At 41.0% G+C, this 17,703-nt stretch overlaps 2 protein-coding genes across 3 annotated transcripts in view; one reads left to right on the top strand and one right to left on the bottom strand.

Moving 5' to 3' along the window:
- The window catches only part of tk2 (thymidine kinase 2), a 163,037-nt gene that overhangs the window by 85,316 nt on the left and 60,018 nt on the right, over window positions 1–17,703 (bottom strand). The gene's annotated exons all lie outside the window — the stretch shown is intronic.
- piezo1 (piezo-type mechanosensitive ion channel component 1) overlaps window positions 1–17,703 on the top strand; it is a 122,218-nt gene that overhangs the window by 48,434 nt on the left and 56,081 nt on the right. For both annotated transcript variants that reach the window (XM_050071116.1, XM_050071117.1), the window contains exons 3-6: window positions 3,489–3,654; window positions 3,914–4,055; window positions 14,868–15,099; window positions 16,818–17,031. In XM_050071116.1, coding sequence (XP_049927073.1) covers window positions 3,489–3,654; window positions 3,914–4,055; window positions 14,868–15,099; window positions 16,818–17,031 — 754 coding nt within the window. The remainder of the gene's footprint in view (window positions 1–3,488; window positions 3,655–3,913; window positions 4,056–14,867; window positions 15,100–16,817; window positions 17,032–17,703) is intronic.

The following is a 17,703-nucleotide window of genomic DNA, read 5'->3' on the forward strand; positions in this document are numbered from 1 at the left end:
GCCGCTTCACACTCGGCTGCGAACCGTCCCAGCGAGAGCTGGAGGTCACTGTTCGATGGAGCTAGGAGGACCACGTCATCCGCAAATAGCAGGGACGAGATCCTCCTGTCACCAAACCTGACACCCTCCACCCCTCGGCTGCGCCTAGAAATTCTGTCCATGAAAGTTATGAACAGAACTGGTGACAAAGGGCAGCCCTGGCGGAGTCCAACCCTTACCGGGAACAGGTCCGACTTACTGCCAGCCACGCGAACCAGACTCGTGCACCACAGCTTCTAAAGACAGTAATAAAAACCTCAAAAATATTTTCGCCCTCGGGGCAGTGGGGGGCCAGCAGTTGTCATGGCCCCCCTTGCCCCCCTTTGGGGCACCACTGCTTCTCATATATTCTCTGCAGTCAGAGCTGAAAAAATTAGTCATTTAATTAATTAGTCAAACGACAGAAAAAATGATCAGCAACTGCTGATTATCAATTAATCATGTAAGTCATTTTTCAAGCAAAAATGCCAAACATGATCTAGTTTCAGCTTCTAAATTGTAAGACTTTGCTTTGTGATAGTAAACTAAATATCTTTGGAAAACATTTGAAGACATATCTGTCCTCCCGAAACCAGGTGTCTGTGCCCTGAAAGTGTTTTCTGCGTGACAGGTTATCGCAGATATTAATTGTTAAGCCCTCTGTATTTATGTTCATACCACAGCTGCCACCATGGGGCCGACATGCAACAAATGTTTCAGGACTGACTTGGCACGACCTCGGTTATTTATGAGGCTGCTGAAAGTGTCTTCACTGAGGATCTACTGACAGCCTGTCACAGATTTCATCACAAATTTATTGTGGATCATACTCCTCATAGACACCTCGCCCTATTAAACCTAACACTGCATCTCCACACCACTATGCATCATGTGTGTATAGTGGGTGGAAGTTTGAAACATTTGCAGATACGAGGCAAGCTTGACATGATATATAGCATTCTCAGTTGACTCAGTAACGAGTGATTTCTTAAATGATCTGGAAAGTCCACTCAATAGAGTGCAGAACTACCAGGCAGCTGCTCAGGCTAATTGAATCCATTCTAGACAATTCTTGTAATTTCAGCACACGTGCTGCAGCACGTTTCAGAGGCGTCACAGAAGCTAATAAAAAAAAATATGCCTCATCTATTTTTGACCGAGTCAAAGCGGGCTGCGCAGAGCAGATTGAGTTATCCTGCTAACAGGCACTGTATGTGAAATATAGATACAGAGTAAATATGAGGACCAATGCATTTTTATGACTAAAACAGAGCCACACATCTTTGATTCGTGTCATTCCTAACTGGACTGGACACAACAAAATACAAAATAACAACAAAACTTGATTAGACCAACAAAAGAAACCATTTAACAACATAGCTACTTGCTTACTCATGGTAGAAGCAAAAATATTAAGGAAAAATGACTAAATCAACAAAAGATGACAAAAACAGGGACTAGTTCAAGCCATAACGAAGGCCAAAATGTGGCCTACAACAAGGCTTGTTGTTTATAGCCGAGCCAATATTCAGAAAACTTGCAGCTTCTATGCGCCGGTTAAGAGGAGTGAGGAGCCAGCAGCCAATGATGATATAAAACAGTCAGTAAAACAGGTTTTTCAAGAATTGTATCATCGTGACCAATAGAGGTCCTTGAACATACAGTCATACATGTGCATAAAAAATATTAGGCTGAGTGGTCCAGTAGTTTGTGAGATGAGCTGCAGACAGACAGATAAACACATAACGAATGCAGCTCTGACATTCTGTAGCTCATTGGTTCTTAAACTTTTTCATGTGGAGGACTCCTTCATTGATACACATTAGGTCATGGACCCCGATTTTATAAGATTTTGCTTCAGGGACCTCAGTCTGAAAAGATTTTTTTTTTTTTGTCAGATATGATTAATACCAGAATTCTATAATTGTCAGTTACAGCTGAGGAAATAACCGTGGAGGAAATGAAACTGATGATCTGAATAGTCACTCTTGTGACTCTTACTCACACTGGGCTCACTTCTATAATGAATCAAACAGTGAAAATAACCTAGTATCCCTTTTCTTTGGGGACCACCTGGAACTCCCTCCCCCTGGTTGAGAACCTCTGCTGTAGCTTATGGCAGTAATGACTCAGCAGCAATGATACCAAACTCAGAACTGCCACATGCCACATGCCACATGTCTAGTGCTCTTCACAAAAACAAGTCCCCACAACTAATGGCCATGAGATCTGCTATCGATTTACACTTCCATCAGGCCATTGTTTCCCTTTGACCAACACGTTGGTTCATAATATAATAACTTGATATTTTGCTGTGGATACCCATCTTCATCATCTGGGAATGATAAGTTTTTGGTTAGGGCTGGGAAATAACTCAGTACTTTCAGAAATCAATGTTAATGTGATTGTATCATTGTAATATGATCATATCATGCAGTGGCCCTCAGGACTGGATTGGTATTATGTTTGCTACATGCATTGACATATGAATAAAAGGCAAACATAACAAACATATAGGTGCTATAGTAATATAACAGAATCGGCACAATTTTAATGCAGTGATCAGGGCAAAGTGGTCTTGGGCACATGGAATTTGTGAGTGTCTCCAAGCCTACCTGCTATTTTAATTCAAGTGTGAAAAGTTTTGTGAAGTGCAAAGGAGCTAGATGTGTTGGCATGTAGATCAGAGGATGTGCTGAACAAGAGTATGTGTCAGAGTATTAATTCAATAATGTTTGTCAGTACTCACCCAGGAAGAGAGAGAGAGTAGGATTCTCCACTAACAGTCACATACAGTGTGTCAGCTGAGTGTTGACTGCACGTCGGCCGGTCTGCATTACAAACATGTTGTGTATGAAATGTCTGTATCCTCTCTGCGCTGCTTTGATAAACTAATCTGATCATGGGTCACTTCTTTCACCTGTGTCAAGGGCAGTGGACCAAATCATTGTAAAGCAGTTGTGGAGGAATAATTTTGATCTTCTATACTTTTATTACTGTCATAAAATCCCATAAAAAGACCACAAGCAATGATGTGTTGTATCGCTAGTACCATGTTCAACAAGTTCTCATAGCAAATTTGCATATATCCTATTCCTAAATTGTTTGTTTTTATTATTGTTTGTGAGCTAAGTTATTTATTTGTGCTGATTTATCATTAGCATGCTCTTGTTCTTAGTAAAATACAATTAATGTAAAAGGTAATAATACTAATGCTACTACTAATGATAATAATGAAAATGATACTACTTCTACTACTATTACCAGTAATAATAACAATAGTATATTTTTAACAACAGGTTGTATAAGAATGCCAGAATACTCTCATTTTGTATGTTTTAAGCCATATTTATGTGCAATGGAATTATTTATTATGTTGTATTTGACTATAAATTAAACTATAACTATAATTAAACTTGTTTCCTCGGGTTAGATCTTCATCCTCTCTCTCTTTTCTTTTTGTCTTCCAGGTCACACAGGTCGCTTTATCAGAGCGGTGTTCTGCACCAGTCTACTATTTGTACTGGCACACATCTGCTTCCAGACAGTACTATACACATATCCACCTCTCAACATCGCCATAGGTGATAACTGTTCGCAATGGGACACCATAACCAGACATATAGGACTGTCCAGGTATGTAACATCAGTTATCCATGCTTCTGTCATTGGTCTGCTATGGTGAAACTTTGATGGCCACATATTTCAAGTAATATAAGACAAGAGCAGATTAATTTTGTTTGCCTCCACAGACGGAAGATGTAGAATATTTCAGGAAATATCAGAATTTCATATTTTCAGTTGCATCTACATACTGGTGTATAAAAGCAGGTGAAGATGGGACAATGTTTGACCTTCCTTGACCTTTCTTTATATGCATGTGTGTGTCTTGTAGGCTTCCCTTGGATGATCCATGGAATTTGTTACGCCTTCTGTGTCCTGACCTGGGTGTGTGTGTGGTTTCCTTGATAACAGTCATCCTCTGCAACAGACTGGTCAGGAACAGAGAAATGGTGGCTGCTGCCAACATTACATCGGTGAGTCATGTGTGTGTGTTTGTGAGAGTGAGAATTATAGCTGAAGGATCACTGTTTTGTTGGGATAAAATCAAAGTTGACACAGTGTTTGATAAATGATGTAGAGGTGCAGTTTACAGTAACTGGATAATCAGGTTTACAATCAGTGACCCTCATGCTCGTCAGTTTTCAGGTTTTATGAGGCAGATTTGCACTAACACAATCTGAGGACTGTACTATGAAGCAGGATTTAGGAGGAGTTAGCAAGAAAACTTCAGGGTTAATGCTGGGTTTTCTGTACTACAAAGCTGGTTCTCTTTTTGTCGGGATAAATCACCATGGTAACTTATGCTGAACAGCTAATGTGCTCCAGAGCAGGTTATATTCAAAGTATCAGATCACAGCCTGTCAACACCTGAACCTTTGACCAATCAGATCACTGAAGAAAAAAGTAGCCATGGACAAAGGTTCGGAGTCCTAGGTAAAGAAGAGTAGCCTATATATTGTTATAAGTCAGTAGAATCATTTAATAGTTTCAGGGCTCTATTTCTACTGGTTTTAAAACAGAGCTTCTAACAAACGGAGAGATTGTTTACACACTTAACACATGATTTTAGCAGGATTTTAATTTATGCAAAGTTTATTTTAGTCCGCAGTGATAGTGTGGCTATTTTATTCTCTGATTCCATCACTGCAGCTCAGAATAACGTGAGACACGTGTGATGAGAACTAGAGAAAAAATATAATATTCTATTGGAAAAATAATCCACACACTGTTAATTGTCTCCTGTTATTATAACTGCAACATTTGGGTCAGATAGACCTCATCAGTCACTAACTAGGCTACTTTTCCACTTTTAACTTCAGTAGCAGAAACAGTCTGGCATCACTTTAAAGTGCTGTATGTGACATATTCAGAGTAGCCGTATCATAATTTAACTAAATAGCAAAAAATACTCTATACTAATGTCACATATAGCCTGGTGATAACTACATGTAATTTAAGTCTTGGCTGACGGTGAATTTTTGGATTGTATTGCCAATGTTTCTACATTTCCCTTATAAGATTACAGAGTATCGTTTACAACCCACACCACTGACATTTTACTGTCTCGCAGTCCCAGACACTTTCGGTAGCATTTCATCTCATATATATGAAGTTGCCTACTTCATTCATGGTTCTTCTGATGATGTCAATCATAATTAGCACCCTGCGTCTTTTACATCACATGGAGGCGCTTGTGGCTGGATAGGAAAACCCAGAGTTGACTGAACTAGTTGATAAACAGGGCCAATGTGATGGGTTAGTCATGCCAAATAACGAAAAGATATCCTGGGTAAGCTGAAATGGTTTTGTAGTACAGGCCTCTGGTTTAGGACTCAGTGACTAATTAAACAAACCTTCAAATTCTAGTCAGGCCTAAATTATATTAACACTGTGTTTATTGCGTTGCCCTACAACAAGGTCATGTTGAATAGTAGCATAGAGAACTGGCAATTAGCTCTTTTATTCACTCTGTAACAGACTAATTGCTATTAGGCTTATGTCTGTGATTTATGGAATGTTTTCTTTGTGTTGCTCAGCAGTAGAAATATATCTGTTTTGACATTTTTTTATGCCTCTGAGCTGGCGATAGCCATGGCCAGCGGTATGATGTTTCAGGTTGTCAGTTCATCGGTCCGTTAGTCCGTCCCATTCTCACATATGCGTTATGTCAAGAATGCCTTCAGGGAATTTCCTCAAATTTGGCACAAATGTTCACTTGAACTCAAGAATGAACCGTTAAGATTTTGGTGGTCAAAGGTCAAGGTCAGTGTGACCTTGCATCTGTCTCAGTCTTGTGAACACGATATCTCAAGAACACCTTAAGGTAATTTGACACAAGCGTCCACTTGGACTGAAGAATAAACTGATTAGAATTCTGTGGTCGAAGGTCAAGATCAGTGTGACCTCACAAAATACGTTTTTGGCCATAACTCAAGAATTAATATGCAGATTATGCCAAAACTTCACACAAATGTCTCATAGGATAAAATAATGAAGTGCCAACATTTTATATATAAAAGGTTGAAGGTCAGTTTCACTGTGACATCATTTGCCATTTTTGTCTCATTCTTGTGATGCAATATATCATGAACATCTCTAGAAAATTTCTGCAACTTTGGCACAAACATCCACTTGGACTCAACAATGAACTGATGAGATTTTGGTGGTTGAAGTTCAAAGGTCCCTGTTACCTGACAGAACTTGTTTTTGGCTGTAACTGGGTAAATTTCATGCAAATGTCTAATAGGATAAAATGATGTAGTGATGACATTTTATATCCCAAAAGTCAAAGGTCAACTTCACTGTAACATGATAATGTGCTGCAGAATCACTTTCTGGCCATTATTCAGTGTCATATCTCAGGAACAGAAGGGGAGACATTTGGTCAGATACTGAATTGGTGACACTCATCTTGGCTGCCGACCTTGAAACTGTGCTGATTGTATCTTCTGTGCTGCTGGGGGGAAGATGTGTATGAAGCATCCACATTTTAGACTATGTTTTTTCTTTGCAGCAACATTTGAAGCATTGTCAACTGTCATGGTTACATATCAGTCTGGACAGACGTGGATGTAAATTGAACTGCGACTTGAATGGTTTATGGAGGCAGACCTACCTTTTGTTTTATCTGAAGTTGCTGCAGTGTTTTTTGGTGCCATTTGGATTACTCACGGTTTTAACTTTTTAGCCAAGCAGCCTCTCAGGCCCTGTTAACAGCCACTATGTTGGTCCTTGTGGAAACAATGTGTTTGTATCCCTCATAAAGGTCCACTACTGTTGTTCTGTCTGTATAAACATGGCTGTCCTCTCTTTTCACTGCTCTGTGTTAAACTCTGTGTGTGTCCACAGAATGTTGATGCAGATCTGGGTTGAATTAGCCTCACTGACTTTACAATGATTGCCCCTGTATAAAACTGTATGAGCTCAGTTCAAAAGGTCACACTAGTTAAAGTGCCTATTAAGTTGTTTGACTTACCTGTTTAAAAAAAAAAAAAATTAGACCTGCAATATAGCACCCGTTACTCAATTAAGATTTTTAGTACCACAGTGGAAACAAATTTTATTACAAGTTCTACATGGGCAAGTGAGCAATTATAGCAAAAGTAGTATTCATTGTGAAAGAACAGTAGAGTTTGGCTTGCCACCTAAGGGCCCTGACACATAAAGCAGGATTTATACTTCTGCGTTGAATCGCCGTAAGGTACGGCATAGGCCGACATGCACTTACCCAGAAATTTAACTACACGTTGTGGTGACGCAGACCTATCTATTTTTGTAAGCTGAAAACTATTTCTCTCTGTGGAAACGAAGCTTTTATTTACTTTTTCATTTCAAAGATAAGAAACAATACATTGTGAGGACAATAAAGCCCCCACAAAATAGCATTTTAAGTCTTGTGTGTGATTTATCCTGGCTTCATATTTTTATTTTATTTTTTTAATGTTATATACTTTATTAATCCCCCTGAGGGGAAATTCAATTTTTTCACTCTTGCTGTCAATTACACACAGGTCTGAAAGACACACACATGCACAAATAGGACCTATACATGCACAAAGTGGAGAGATGTCAGAGTGAGGGGGCTGCCCTTGGTCAGGCGCCCCGAGCGGTTGGGGGGTTTGGTGCCTTGCTCAAGGGCACCTCGGCAGTGCCCAGGTGGTGAACTGGCACCTCTCCAGCTACCAGTCCACGCTCCATATTTGGTCCGGACGGGGACTCGAATAGCGACCCTCCGGTTCCCAACCCAAGTCCCTATGGACTGAGCTACTGCTATGATTTACCCTGGCCTCATGTGATTTACCCTGGCCTCGTGATTTACCCTGGCCTCATGTGATTTACCCTGGCCTCATGTGATTTACCCTGGCCTCATGTGATTACCCTGGCCTCATGTGATTTACCCTGGCCTCATGTGATTTATCCTGGCTTCATATGAGTTGAGGAAATCTCTGCTAGTCGCTAGGCAAATTTATACAATGTAAAATGCCATAGGCTTGTACTAATAACATTAGCATGTTGTATTTGTGGGGGAAATGTGTCCAGCAAAAGACAAGTGCTTTCTCTGTGAATCCTGTGAGTTCTAATTAAGCTGATTTGTGTACTTGTGATTGAAAGTGTCCCTATTAAGCCACGTTTAATGTGAGTTTTATTTCAACTACACTTTATAGCACTTCACAGAAACCCCACTACCGACTAGTGTTTTGGAGGTGTAACTGCAGAGCGACACAGACACACCACAAGTATAAATGCTCACAGCAGCGTAGGCCACATGTGTAGGCTATGGCGTAGGCTCTGCATAGTGCTGACGCACAAGTATAAATCCGCCTTACGCCGACGGTCAGCCGTTGGTCAATTTTGGGCCATTAGTGAGCTTCTGTCACCCTAGTTTTTGTGGTGTGTCCCACACCGTTGGCACTAGTTGGCCCTTGTTGGGCTGTTGTCAAACCTTGTCGGCTCTTGTCAGCTTTTTTTCAACCAATTCAGCCTGTCAGTGAAAGAAATCACAATGATTGGCACTTCTGTTATTGTTCCCTAGCGCACAGTGAATATGCTTTCTTTTTGGGCGGCTGTGGCTCAGAGGTAGAGCGGGTCATCCACTAATCTGAAGATCAACAGTTTGATCTGCGGCTCTTCCAGACTGCATCTTGAAGTATCCTTGAGCAAGATACTGAACCCCATATTGCTCCCGATGGCTGTGTGAGTGGCTCCTTGTATGGTAGCCTAGGCCACCAGTGTGTGAATGTGTGTGTGAATGGGTGAATGTGACTTGTAGTGTAAAAAGATCTTTGAGTGATCAGATGGCAAGAAAAACACTACAAGTGCAGGTCCATTTACCATTTCAGCATCAGGTTGTGCTGTTAATGTGCCAGCTGGGTAACTAGTGTCTTGAATCTGTCCTGAGGGTTCCCCCTTTTTAAATGATGACTACAAACTAGTGCCATCTGCTTCTGTAGAGAGTTATTCCCTCTCATGCAGCTGCAGAATGATGTGCTGGTTGTCGGCTGTAGTCTTTGCGGTGTGTCAAGCGCAACTTTTTTGGCAGAGACACAGGCGACATGAGGAGACACAACAGTGGCCTTTGTTGGTACTCGTTCTTTGATGTCGGTTTGGTGTGTCTGGGCCTTAAGTAAACTCCTTGTATCTCCAGTTTGGGAGATTTTCATAATCTCCGATCAGTTGATAAAAAAAGATAGGAAAGGGATAAGGAAAGGGGTAAAGTGAAAAAAGATAGTTGTATTCGATAAGCTTATCTGGTATTTAATTTAAAACTGTGGCCATAAGATGAAATTTTAAAGTAATTTGTACAATACTGAAATGTGGTGGAGGAAAAGCAGAAAGTCTCAACAATGGATATGTTCAAATAATGTACTTGTAAATCAAAACTGCAGTTGAATACATGTACCTGGTTACTTCACACATTTTGTAAACTTGGTATTGTCTTAGTAATCACATTTCATTAACTGACTTTATATGATATGATCATATTGTGTTTTTGTCTCACAAAACATTGAAGTACAGTTTTTTTCCCGTTAAAGGTCTTTTTGGGGGGAGTTTTTCCTTATCCGCTGTGAGGGTCCTAAGGACAGAGGGATGTCGTATGTTGTAAAGCCCTGTGAGGCAAATTATGATTTGTGATATTGGACTTTATAAATAAAATTGAATTGAATTGAATAAACAGTAGCGCCCAGCAGGGTCCAGCTTTGATAACGTAATATGTGTTGCTCCTCAGTGTGTTTACCAGCTCTCTGAGGTTTGCCTCTATGTTGGGAACACTGGCCTCTGGTAAACCATAAGCCAGAGCAGGCACATTTAGCCTGACGTTGCATGTGATGGAATCTGTGAAAACTGGCATCTGTGGTTTGTCACAGACCTGAGAACAGCAGATACAGGCGCTAAGAGAGCTGGCAGCAGTGTGAACACATTTACAGTGGTAAAATTAGATGGCTTGGTGAACAAGTGTGTCTTGCAAACACGTAGGACAGCAACAAACTCACCTTGTTTACTTCTTATTCAGCTGCCACTCAAACACAGCCATAGCTCTAATTGTTACCATGATCCTTTCCCATTATTTTATGGACATAGTTCATCACCATAGCCCCTTGTCTGATCTGAGTGTGTTTCCACGTCCCTCCTTCGTTTTACCTTCTCACTTTCATTCTTTTCCGTGTCCACGGCAACCACCCAAACAAACAGTACAGAGATGTAGGTCAGAAAAAGAGGAGGAGGCAATGGAATCTGAGTAAAGTACAAGTTCCAATACAAGGCTTTAGAGTTTTTCATGTTGATATGATAAACAGACAAATGAGAGATTAAAGCATTTCTCGTTGTTTTTGCTCTGCTAGCAGCAGGATCTAATAATGGTGGTGTCAGCTGGTTTGTCAGTCACTGGTTTGGTCCAAAGCAAGCTCAATCCATCAGTTTCTTTTGTCACATGTAAACATATAAGGTTAAATTCCACTGAAGTGTAAAAAAATACCTCAAGGACCAGAAGCTATATTGCCATTTGATATTTATGGTCCCTCGGGGATGCTTGCTAATGATTTTGGTGACCTCCTGACCTTTCTTTGTGTGCCAGGATAAAATTTCCCTTCAACTCCTTGACAAGGTATTGCAGAAACAAAGTATTAGATTTCATTAAATGTACGATGTATATTCATGATCTGCTGAGGATGATCCCTTCAGCTCTATGGAGGTTTTTAGCTCTGATTTCCTACTTACACATCCAGCAGACACAAAGCAATGCTATCATCCAGTAGGAATGGGGTTTGTGTTCACGTGTGTCCACTCTCCTTTTGTGTGTCCACTCTCCTTTTGTGTGCCCACTCTCCTTTTAGCTCTGGCTTGATCTCCACCAATTCAAAGTAAACTCAAATTGATAAAAAAATAGCTCTGAAAGGTCTAGTGTGTAGGATTTAGGGGGATATATTAGCAACAATCGAATATAATGTAATAAGTATATTTTCTTAAGGGTATAATCACCTCAAAATAAGAATCATATTTTCGTTACCTTAGAAGGAGCTGTTTATACCTAGATAGTGAGCGGGTCCTCACTATGGTGATTGCCATGTTATACTGCCATGTTTCTACAGTAGCCCAAAAGGGACAAACTAAAGACTAGCTCTAGATAGGGCTATTCACTTGTCACGTTGCCATCATACTTAGCAGCCACTCTGTGATGAGAACGTCAGAAAAATGTAAAAATGTGGATTTTTTAAGTGAAACTGCTTTATTTATTGTTTTTACCAGGTTAAATCACTGGATCAGTTTGTTTTGGAGAGGAAAAGACCTCTGGGGATATTTCAGCTCTTGGTAAAAACCTCCCGAACATCTGGATCTTAAATTGTACGAAGAAGCGCGTGAGCGCATATTAGTTGGTGCTAGGCTAACGACAGTCTCTGACATGCCAAACAATGCTGAAGAAATACTGCTTTATAATGTGAAACTGCTATTTTCAGTGTTTTACCAGTTTCTACTGGTTTAAATCACCTGGTCTGTTTGTATTTGAGAGGAAGAGACCTCTGTGGATAATAACGCTTCCGGTAAAAGCCTCCTGAACAACCCCCCGTCCCCTCTAAATCTTACACACTGGACATTTAAGCTGCTAAATGTTGCACTGTTAGTTTTGCACAGTAATAGAGATATAGTGGACAGTGTGTTTTTAGAGCTTCAATTCTAGACACAGCTGCTTATAAACTTCATATTTTTTTCTGTAGTGAACAGCATTTCTGTAAACTATTATGTGTAACAGGAATGATCAATTCTTGGATTCTCTCTTGAATGATTTATCATATGTCATAATCAGAGGGTTTCCCAAGCACACTACTCACCCTTGTCTGACTGAATACTTTCACACACAGCAGTGAAGTCACGTTTTGTAGGAGGACGATGAGTTCCTGTGATATTCCTGTCTCAGTAATAAGAAACATGAGACCTTTGCATGAGATCTGTGCCACCTGTTACTGCATTTCATATCATCAGCCTAAGGGTTTTGCTGGTACTTATTCATACTGTGTGCACAGGGATAGACTCTGTGTGTATTTGTATCTACAATTGTGGGCAACAGCACAATTAGGAGGAGGGGTTTCTATTTTTATGCTCCGTCAGACCTATGTTGTAATTATGTGATGAAACCTGATAGCCTTAGTCTTCTTGCATCTGTAATTTTTAACGCTGAAGAGTGACAACATGCAGTAAAGAAAAGTGGTACAATCTGTGTCTGTGTTCAGTGTACAGTTTCCCCCCTGGGCTGCTGCCCTCTCCCATAAACAAGACATGTACTGCAGTATAAGCAGTGTGTATAAGAGTAGGGGCCCTATAAAACTTTCCATTCTTAGACTTAAACATAGTAAACATTTCCATTTGCAATAAAGAAAAATGCTAGAGGTGAGACCAAAAATTCACTTCAGTCCGCCCCCTGGCCTATTAGCCTTCAGTCTGCACCCTTGCTTGCTAGACTTTAGTCCGCACCTCAGCCCACTAGCAACCAGCTTTCAGTCCAGCCGAATTGTGACCAGCCTGAAGTCCTAGTTGGTCATCCCTACCCATGTCCAGCCTGAATTACCAGTCCTCCAGTTGGTCATCCCTTGCTGACACCATAACAGATCTTGCTGATTATCAGTCGGCCACCTCTGCCGATGCCAAACCAGATCTCCTGTTGCCCCCCTCCCTTCGATACCCAGAGATACTTTAGCACTGTTGCAACTCCTGGTCTGAGCTCCTCTTACCAAGCTAGAACTGCCCAATTTCCTTTTAAGATGTTTTTGGCATTTTTGCATTTATTCCCAGGCAAAATAAAAGCATATGGATAAATTTGGCACTAGATGTTCTTTACATACCCAATCATGCGCCTCCCCCAGCTCCTCATTCTCAGATCTCCGTTACATCACCATTAGAACCAGCACAGTAGTATAATATACACCTGAAAGAGGTTTCTCTGCCTGTCCTCCAACATCATGAAGCTGAATTAGGTGCTTCTTAAATTGAGGAGAACGAAGCTTCAAGATTAAAACAAGGGACTGGAGCCCACTGCTTTGTGGCCTTTAATCGTGCAAACAGATGACTGTTTTCAGTATTTGTACATAATGAACAATCATCAGCACACATAACCACGAATCCAAAGTAAATGGAAGGAAATTTGTAAAAACAGCAGAGAAGAGGCCTGAGGCGGCTCCCTTGTGGAACCTCACAGCAAACATTTGCAAAATTGGAAAAGCAGCCATTGTAATAAACTCTTTGAGTAGTGTTGGATAAATATGTTTTGGTCCAAGAGAGTGCAGATGTTGAGGAATCATAACATGCTAACCTGGCACATAACATTCAATGATCAGCTAAATCAAAAAGTGAACTAATCTATGAATACAGCATCTACTTACATACTTTCATCAAGGTTTTTAAGACAGTAATCATTATCACCATCTGTTGTTTACATCAAGAGTATTCAAAAGTCTATAAAAAAGACCTGCAGTAAGAGAGTTTCACAACTCTCAGGATATGCAGGATTCGACCCAAACGCAGACAAAGTGGGCAGGGTAAGTTCAGTGATTTCTTGAAGGTATATATGTAGGCTTGCAGAAAGGCAGAGGGCATCTGGTGGATGGATGGAAAATGGCAATGAAGGGGCTTTGGGATTAGAGAATGTGGCTGGAGGGGAGGGGCAGAGGGACAGACTGTGACAGGACCCCCTCACCACCCCATAGACATCCCACCAGACCGGTCAGGAACACTGAGCAAGGTGGGGGGTGTGGTCTGGAGGAGGGGTTTAGAGACAAGTTGCCTGGGAACTGAAGAACAGAGATGGGGATCTCAAATGGGACAGCCTGGAAGGCAGAGCGGGATACCTCAGGCAGATAGCTTAGAGCTAGACGGAGGCGAAGCAGGAGATTTCTGGCAGATGGGCCAGAGGCTGGGCAGTTGGATGGAGATGGTTTTAAGAACGACCTGAGGGTCAGCAACATAGGTAAGACTGCAGTGGAGGTCGGCAATGTAAGCGGTGCCACCCTGCAGGTTGTCCAGAAAGCAAGACAGACTGGTAGAACCACCCTGGTGGAGGACCAGGAGGCTGCAGGCTAGGAAAGGCAGCCAGCAGCCCATAATGTGATTGTAGGTCAGGGCAAGATGATTGAAAGGCAGGCTGCCGGATACTAAAGCAGGAGGCAGGTGGCAGAAGTGCTGAAGCATCTCCTGTCATCATAGGGACAAACTGGAAGCATGCAGCTCACAGACAAATGTAAACTGAGATGATCCACTATAATTATTTTCAATAAGTGCCTCTCTCTGCTGTTCAAGAACACCTCCTTATCAAGGTTTAATGAATCCACTTACAGTTTTAACAATGCCAATCTATTGCCCAAGTGAAGTCTCATTAAGTTCTTAAAATGTGCTTCTAATTTCCTATAGAATGTTTTTCACCATATGGTTGCCTTGTGCATCATATCTTTTTAGTTGTGTCATATCCTTTCCACATTCTGACATCTTACACATGGAGACAGGTGAGATTCAGCCCTTTGCAATGAGAACATTTGTTTCAGTTGTTGAATATTATAATCACATGGCAGTTTTCAGTTAAGAAACTAACTCAGTCCTAAGAGTTTTTCTGAGTTCTACCAGTTAGGAGGTACTACTAGCTTGAAGGTGTTTAATGCACACAGCCCACATGGAAACACATTCTTGTGCAGTCAAAGCACGTGCACTGTCTGGATCTGCAGAAAAGCTACATAATTGTAATTTAATGTACCACTATACTGTACTTTAATAACTGTAACTTTATTTTTGTCCTTTTCCCGTTTTAGCTCGACGATGATCCAACAGAAGAAAACACAGATGATGAGGAGCAGGAAGAAGAGGAGAAAGAGGCATCAGGAGATGAAGATGAAGAAGAAAAGTCATTAGCTGGTGATCCTGATGAGGAGGTTTCCACAGCAACCAAAGCCAAGCAGCTGGCCGAGCGTCTGAAGGCCACAGCCCGGAAAGTTCTACGGGACCTGGGGAGAATCTTGGCCATCAGCCTACTGGCTTTGGCTGGTAGGATCTGTGTAACAAAATTACCTTCTCAGGTTTCACATTATTTCACAACATTTGAAGAAGAAGAGTTCTGGCATTGGTATTTGGTGCTAATCTTAAATCATCGTTGTTTAAAAACTGATTCATATGTACTGTCACTGAGCACCATTCTGACATGACAAGTATACACAAACACCCAGAAAATCTGTCATATGTGGCCAGTCTGACAGGAAAGCCACTGACGTTATTGTCTGTGCTCTCATACTGAAGGAGTTTAATGTGTCTTTGATTTTTTTTTTTTTTTTTTTTTACCCTAGCAGCCTGCTGCTGCTTCAGCTCTCACAGTTTTTTCAATACTGTTTTTGTGCCTCTGAGCCAGCGAAGCCAAGGCCAGAGGTGTTGTTTTTAGGTTATTCGCCCGTCCCATTCTCGTGAACGCAATATCTCAAGACTGCTTCAAGGGAATTTCTTATATTTTGGCACAAATGTCCACTTGGACTCAATGATGAAGTGATAGGTTCTTGGTGGTCATAGGTCAAAGGTTAAGGTCACTGTGACCTTGTCTGCCTCGTTCTTGTGTATAGAATATAACACCTTTTAAGAAATTTTCTCAAATTTGGCTCAAACATCCACTTGGACTCAAGGATGAACAGATTAGATTTTGCCTGTCAAAGGTCAGGGTCTCTGTAACCTTGCACCCATCTCATTCTTGTGAATGCAATATCTCAAGACCACCTTTAGGGAATTTGAACTGATTACATTTTGGAGATCAAAAGTCAAAGGCGAAGGTCACTGTGACCTCATCTGTTGCATTCTGTTGCAAGGTGACATCTTAAGAAAACATTGAGGGATCTTCTCCAAATTTTGCACAAACGTCCACTTGGACTCAACGATAAAATGATACATTTTTGGTGGCCATAGGTCAAATGATAAGGTCACTGTGACTTCACAAAACATGTTTTTGGTCATAACTCAAGAATTTTAATGCTAATTATGCCAAAAATTCATCCAAATGTCTGATGGGATACAATGATGAAGTGATGACATTTTATATCCAAAAGGTCAAAGGTCAACTTAACTGTGACATCATAATGTTCCGTAAAAACACTTTTATGGCCAACGTTAAATTTCATATTTCAGGAACGGATGAGGAGATATCTGGTCAGATACTGAATTGGTGACAGTAATCTTGAGTGTCAACCTTGAAACTGTGCTAAATGTACAGATCTTCTGTGCTGCTGAGGGAAAGATGTGTATGAAGCAGCCACGTTTTAATGGCAAACACCCAATTCTAGTCTGATTATGTGTCACCTCTACTGTATTTAGTCTGAGTTAAGGCATCTGATAGTACTTAGGTCTGCAGAATTATTTCTGCTAGACCTGCACAATAGAATAATGACAAAGGTTGTGTTGGTGATGTAAAAGTTGCATTATGACAGTTGAAAAACTAAGTGTAATGCTTTGTTTTCTGTTCACACCTCAAAAAACTACAAAGCCTGTAAGATGTATTGGAGTGAAGCAGACAAACAAAACTAACATTAGCACAAAACTACAAACATGCTCTCGGATGAATAATTCGTATGCATTAATTACCAGAACTCTTTCTGTCTGTTCATTATAAACAATAAATTCCAGGGGTTACACAGGTTTGACAGCAAGCCTTTAAGTTTTAGTTGTTTATGTGAGTGTATGTTTATGTTGAATGTTTGTCTCTGACCTCTCCTGCATTTTCCTCGCAGGCATCACACTGCCCTCTGCCTTCTCAGCCATCTACTTCCTGCTTTTCATCGGCGTGTGCACGTGGTGGGCATGCCACCTTCCCATCAGTCACCTGGGTTTCAATGCTCTGTGTGTGATGGTGGGCTTCTTCACGGCTGGTCACATGGTTTGTCTGTACTTGTACCAGAGTCTGCTGGCCCAGGCCCTGTTCCCCCCACACAGTCTGTGGGCCAGGTAAGATGGCAGCATGCTGCACATGATATCATGTAATGTTTCAATTTAGATGATATCAATAATGTTTCAGCCTTCAATACAAGGTGAGGAGACGGGTAGTACACACGACATGAGGTTGATTTGTTAAATAATACCTTAAATAAAATAAAACCAATAAAATATCAGAGACAGCAGGATTTTCAGATTCTGCAGTAAACTGTCCAGTCTGGGAACAACACTGAGAACTCCTTAAATGTTGCTGTAGATAGACTAGACTCACAAGTCAGTCTTTAGATGCTTTGCTTAACTAAAGACTGATGACTTTCTCCCTGATTTTGTGTTTAGATGGGCGGATACAATTTCAGAGTTTAAAAAAACTCCCTACGTTGCAGAACCAATAGTAAATCTGCAGGGCGGTCCTTCGGTGGCTCGCTGAACTCTTGTGCTTGTAAACATAGTCCCACTAGAAACATGTGTAGCGGTACAAAATGGCTCAGCCGCGCTTGCAGAAAACTCCGTCAAAGTTAGTGGATGTTTGTCGCGTTCGCAGCGACACATTCTCGCCAACTAAAAGAAACAAACATAATCTTTTACAAAGCCATGACTCATCCGTCCGGCCGGACTATAGAGGGAATCGCCTTGTTGTTTACAAATACTTCCGGGTAGAAAACCAGCAGAGCTGTTAGCTATATA

The sequence above is a fragment of the Epinephelus moara genome, chromosome 19 (assembly GCF_006386435.1).
Source record: "Epinephelus moara isolate mb chromosome 19, YSFRI_EMoa_1.0, whole genome shotgun sequence".
In the NCBI taxonomy this organism is placed as follows: domain Eukaryota; kingdom Metazoa; phylum Chordata; class Actinopteri; order Perciformes; family Serranidae; genus Epinephelus; species Epinephelus moara.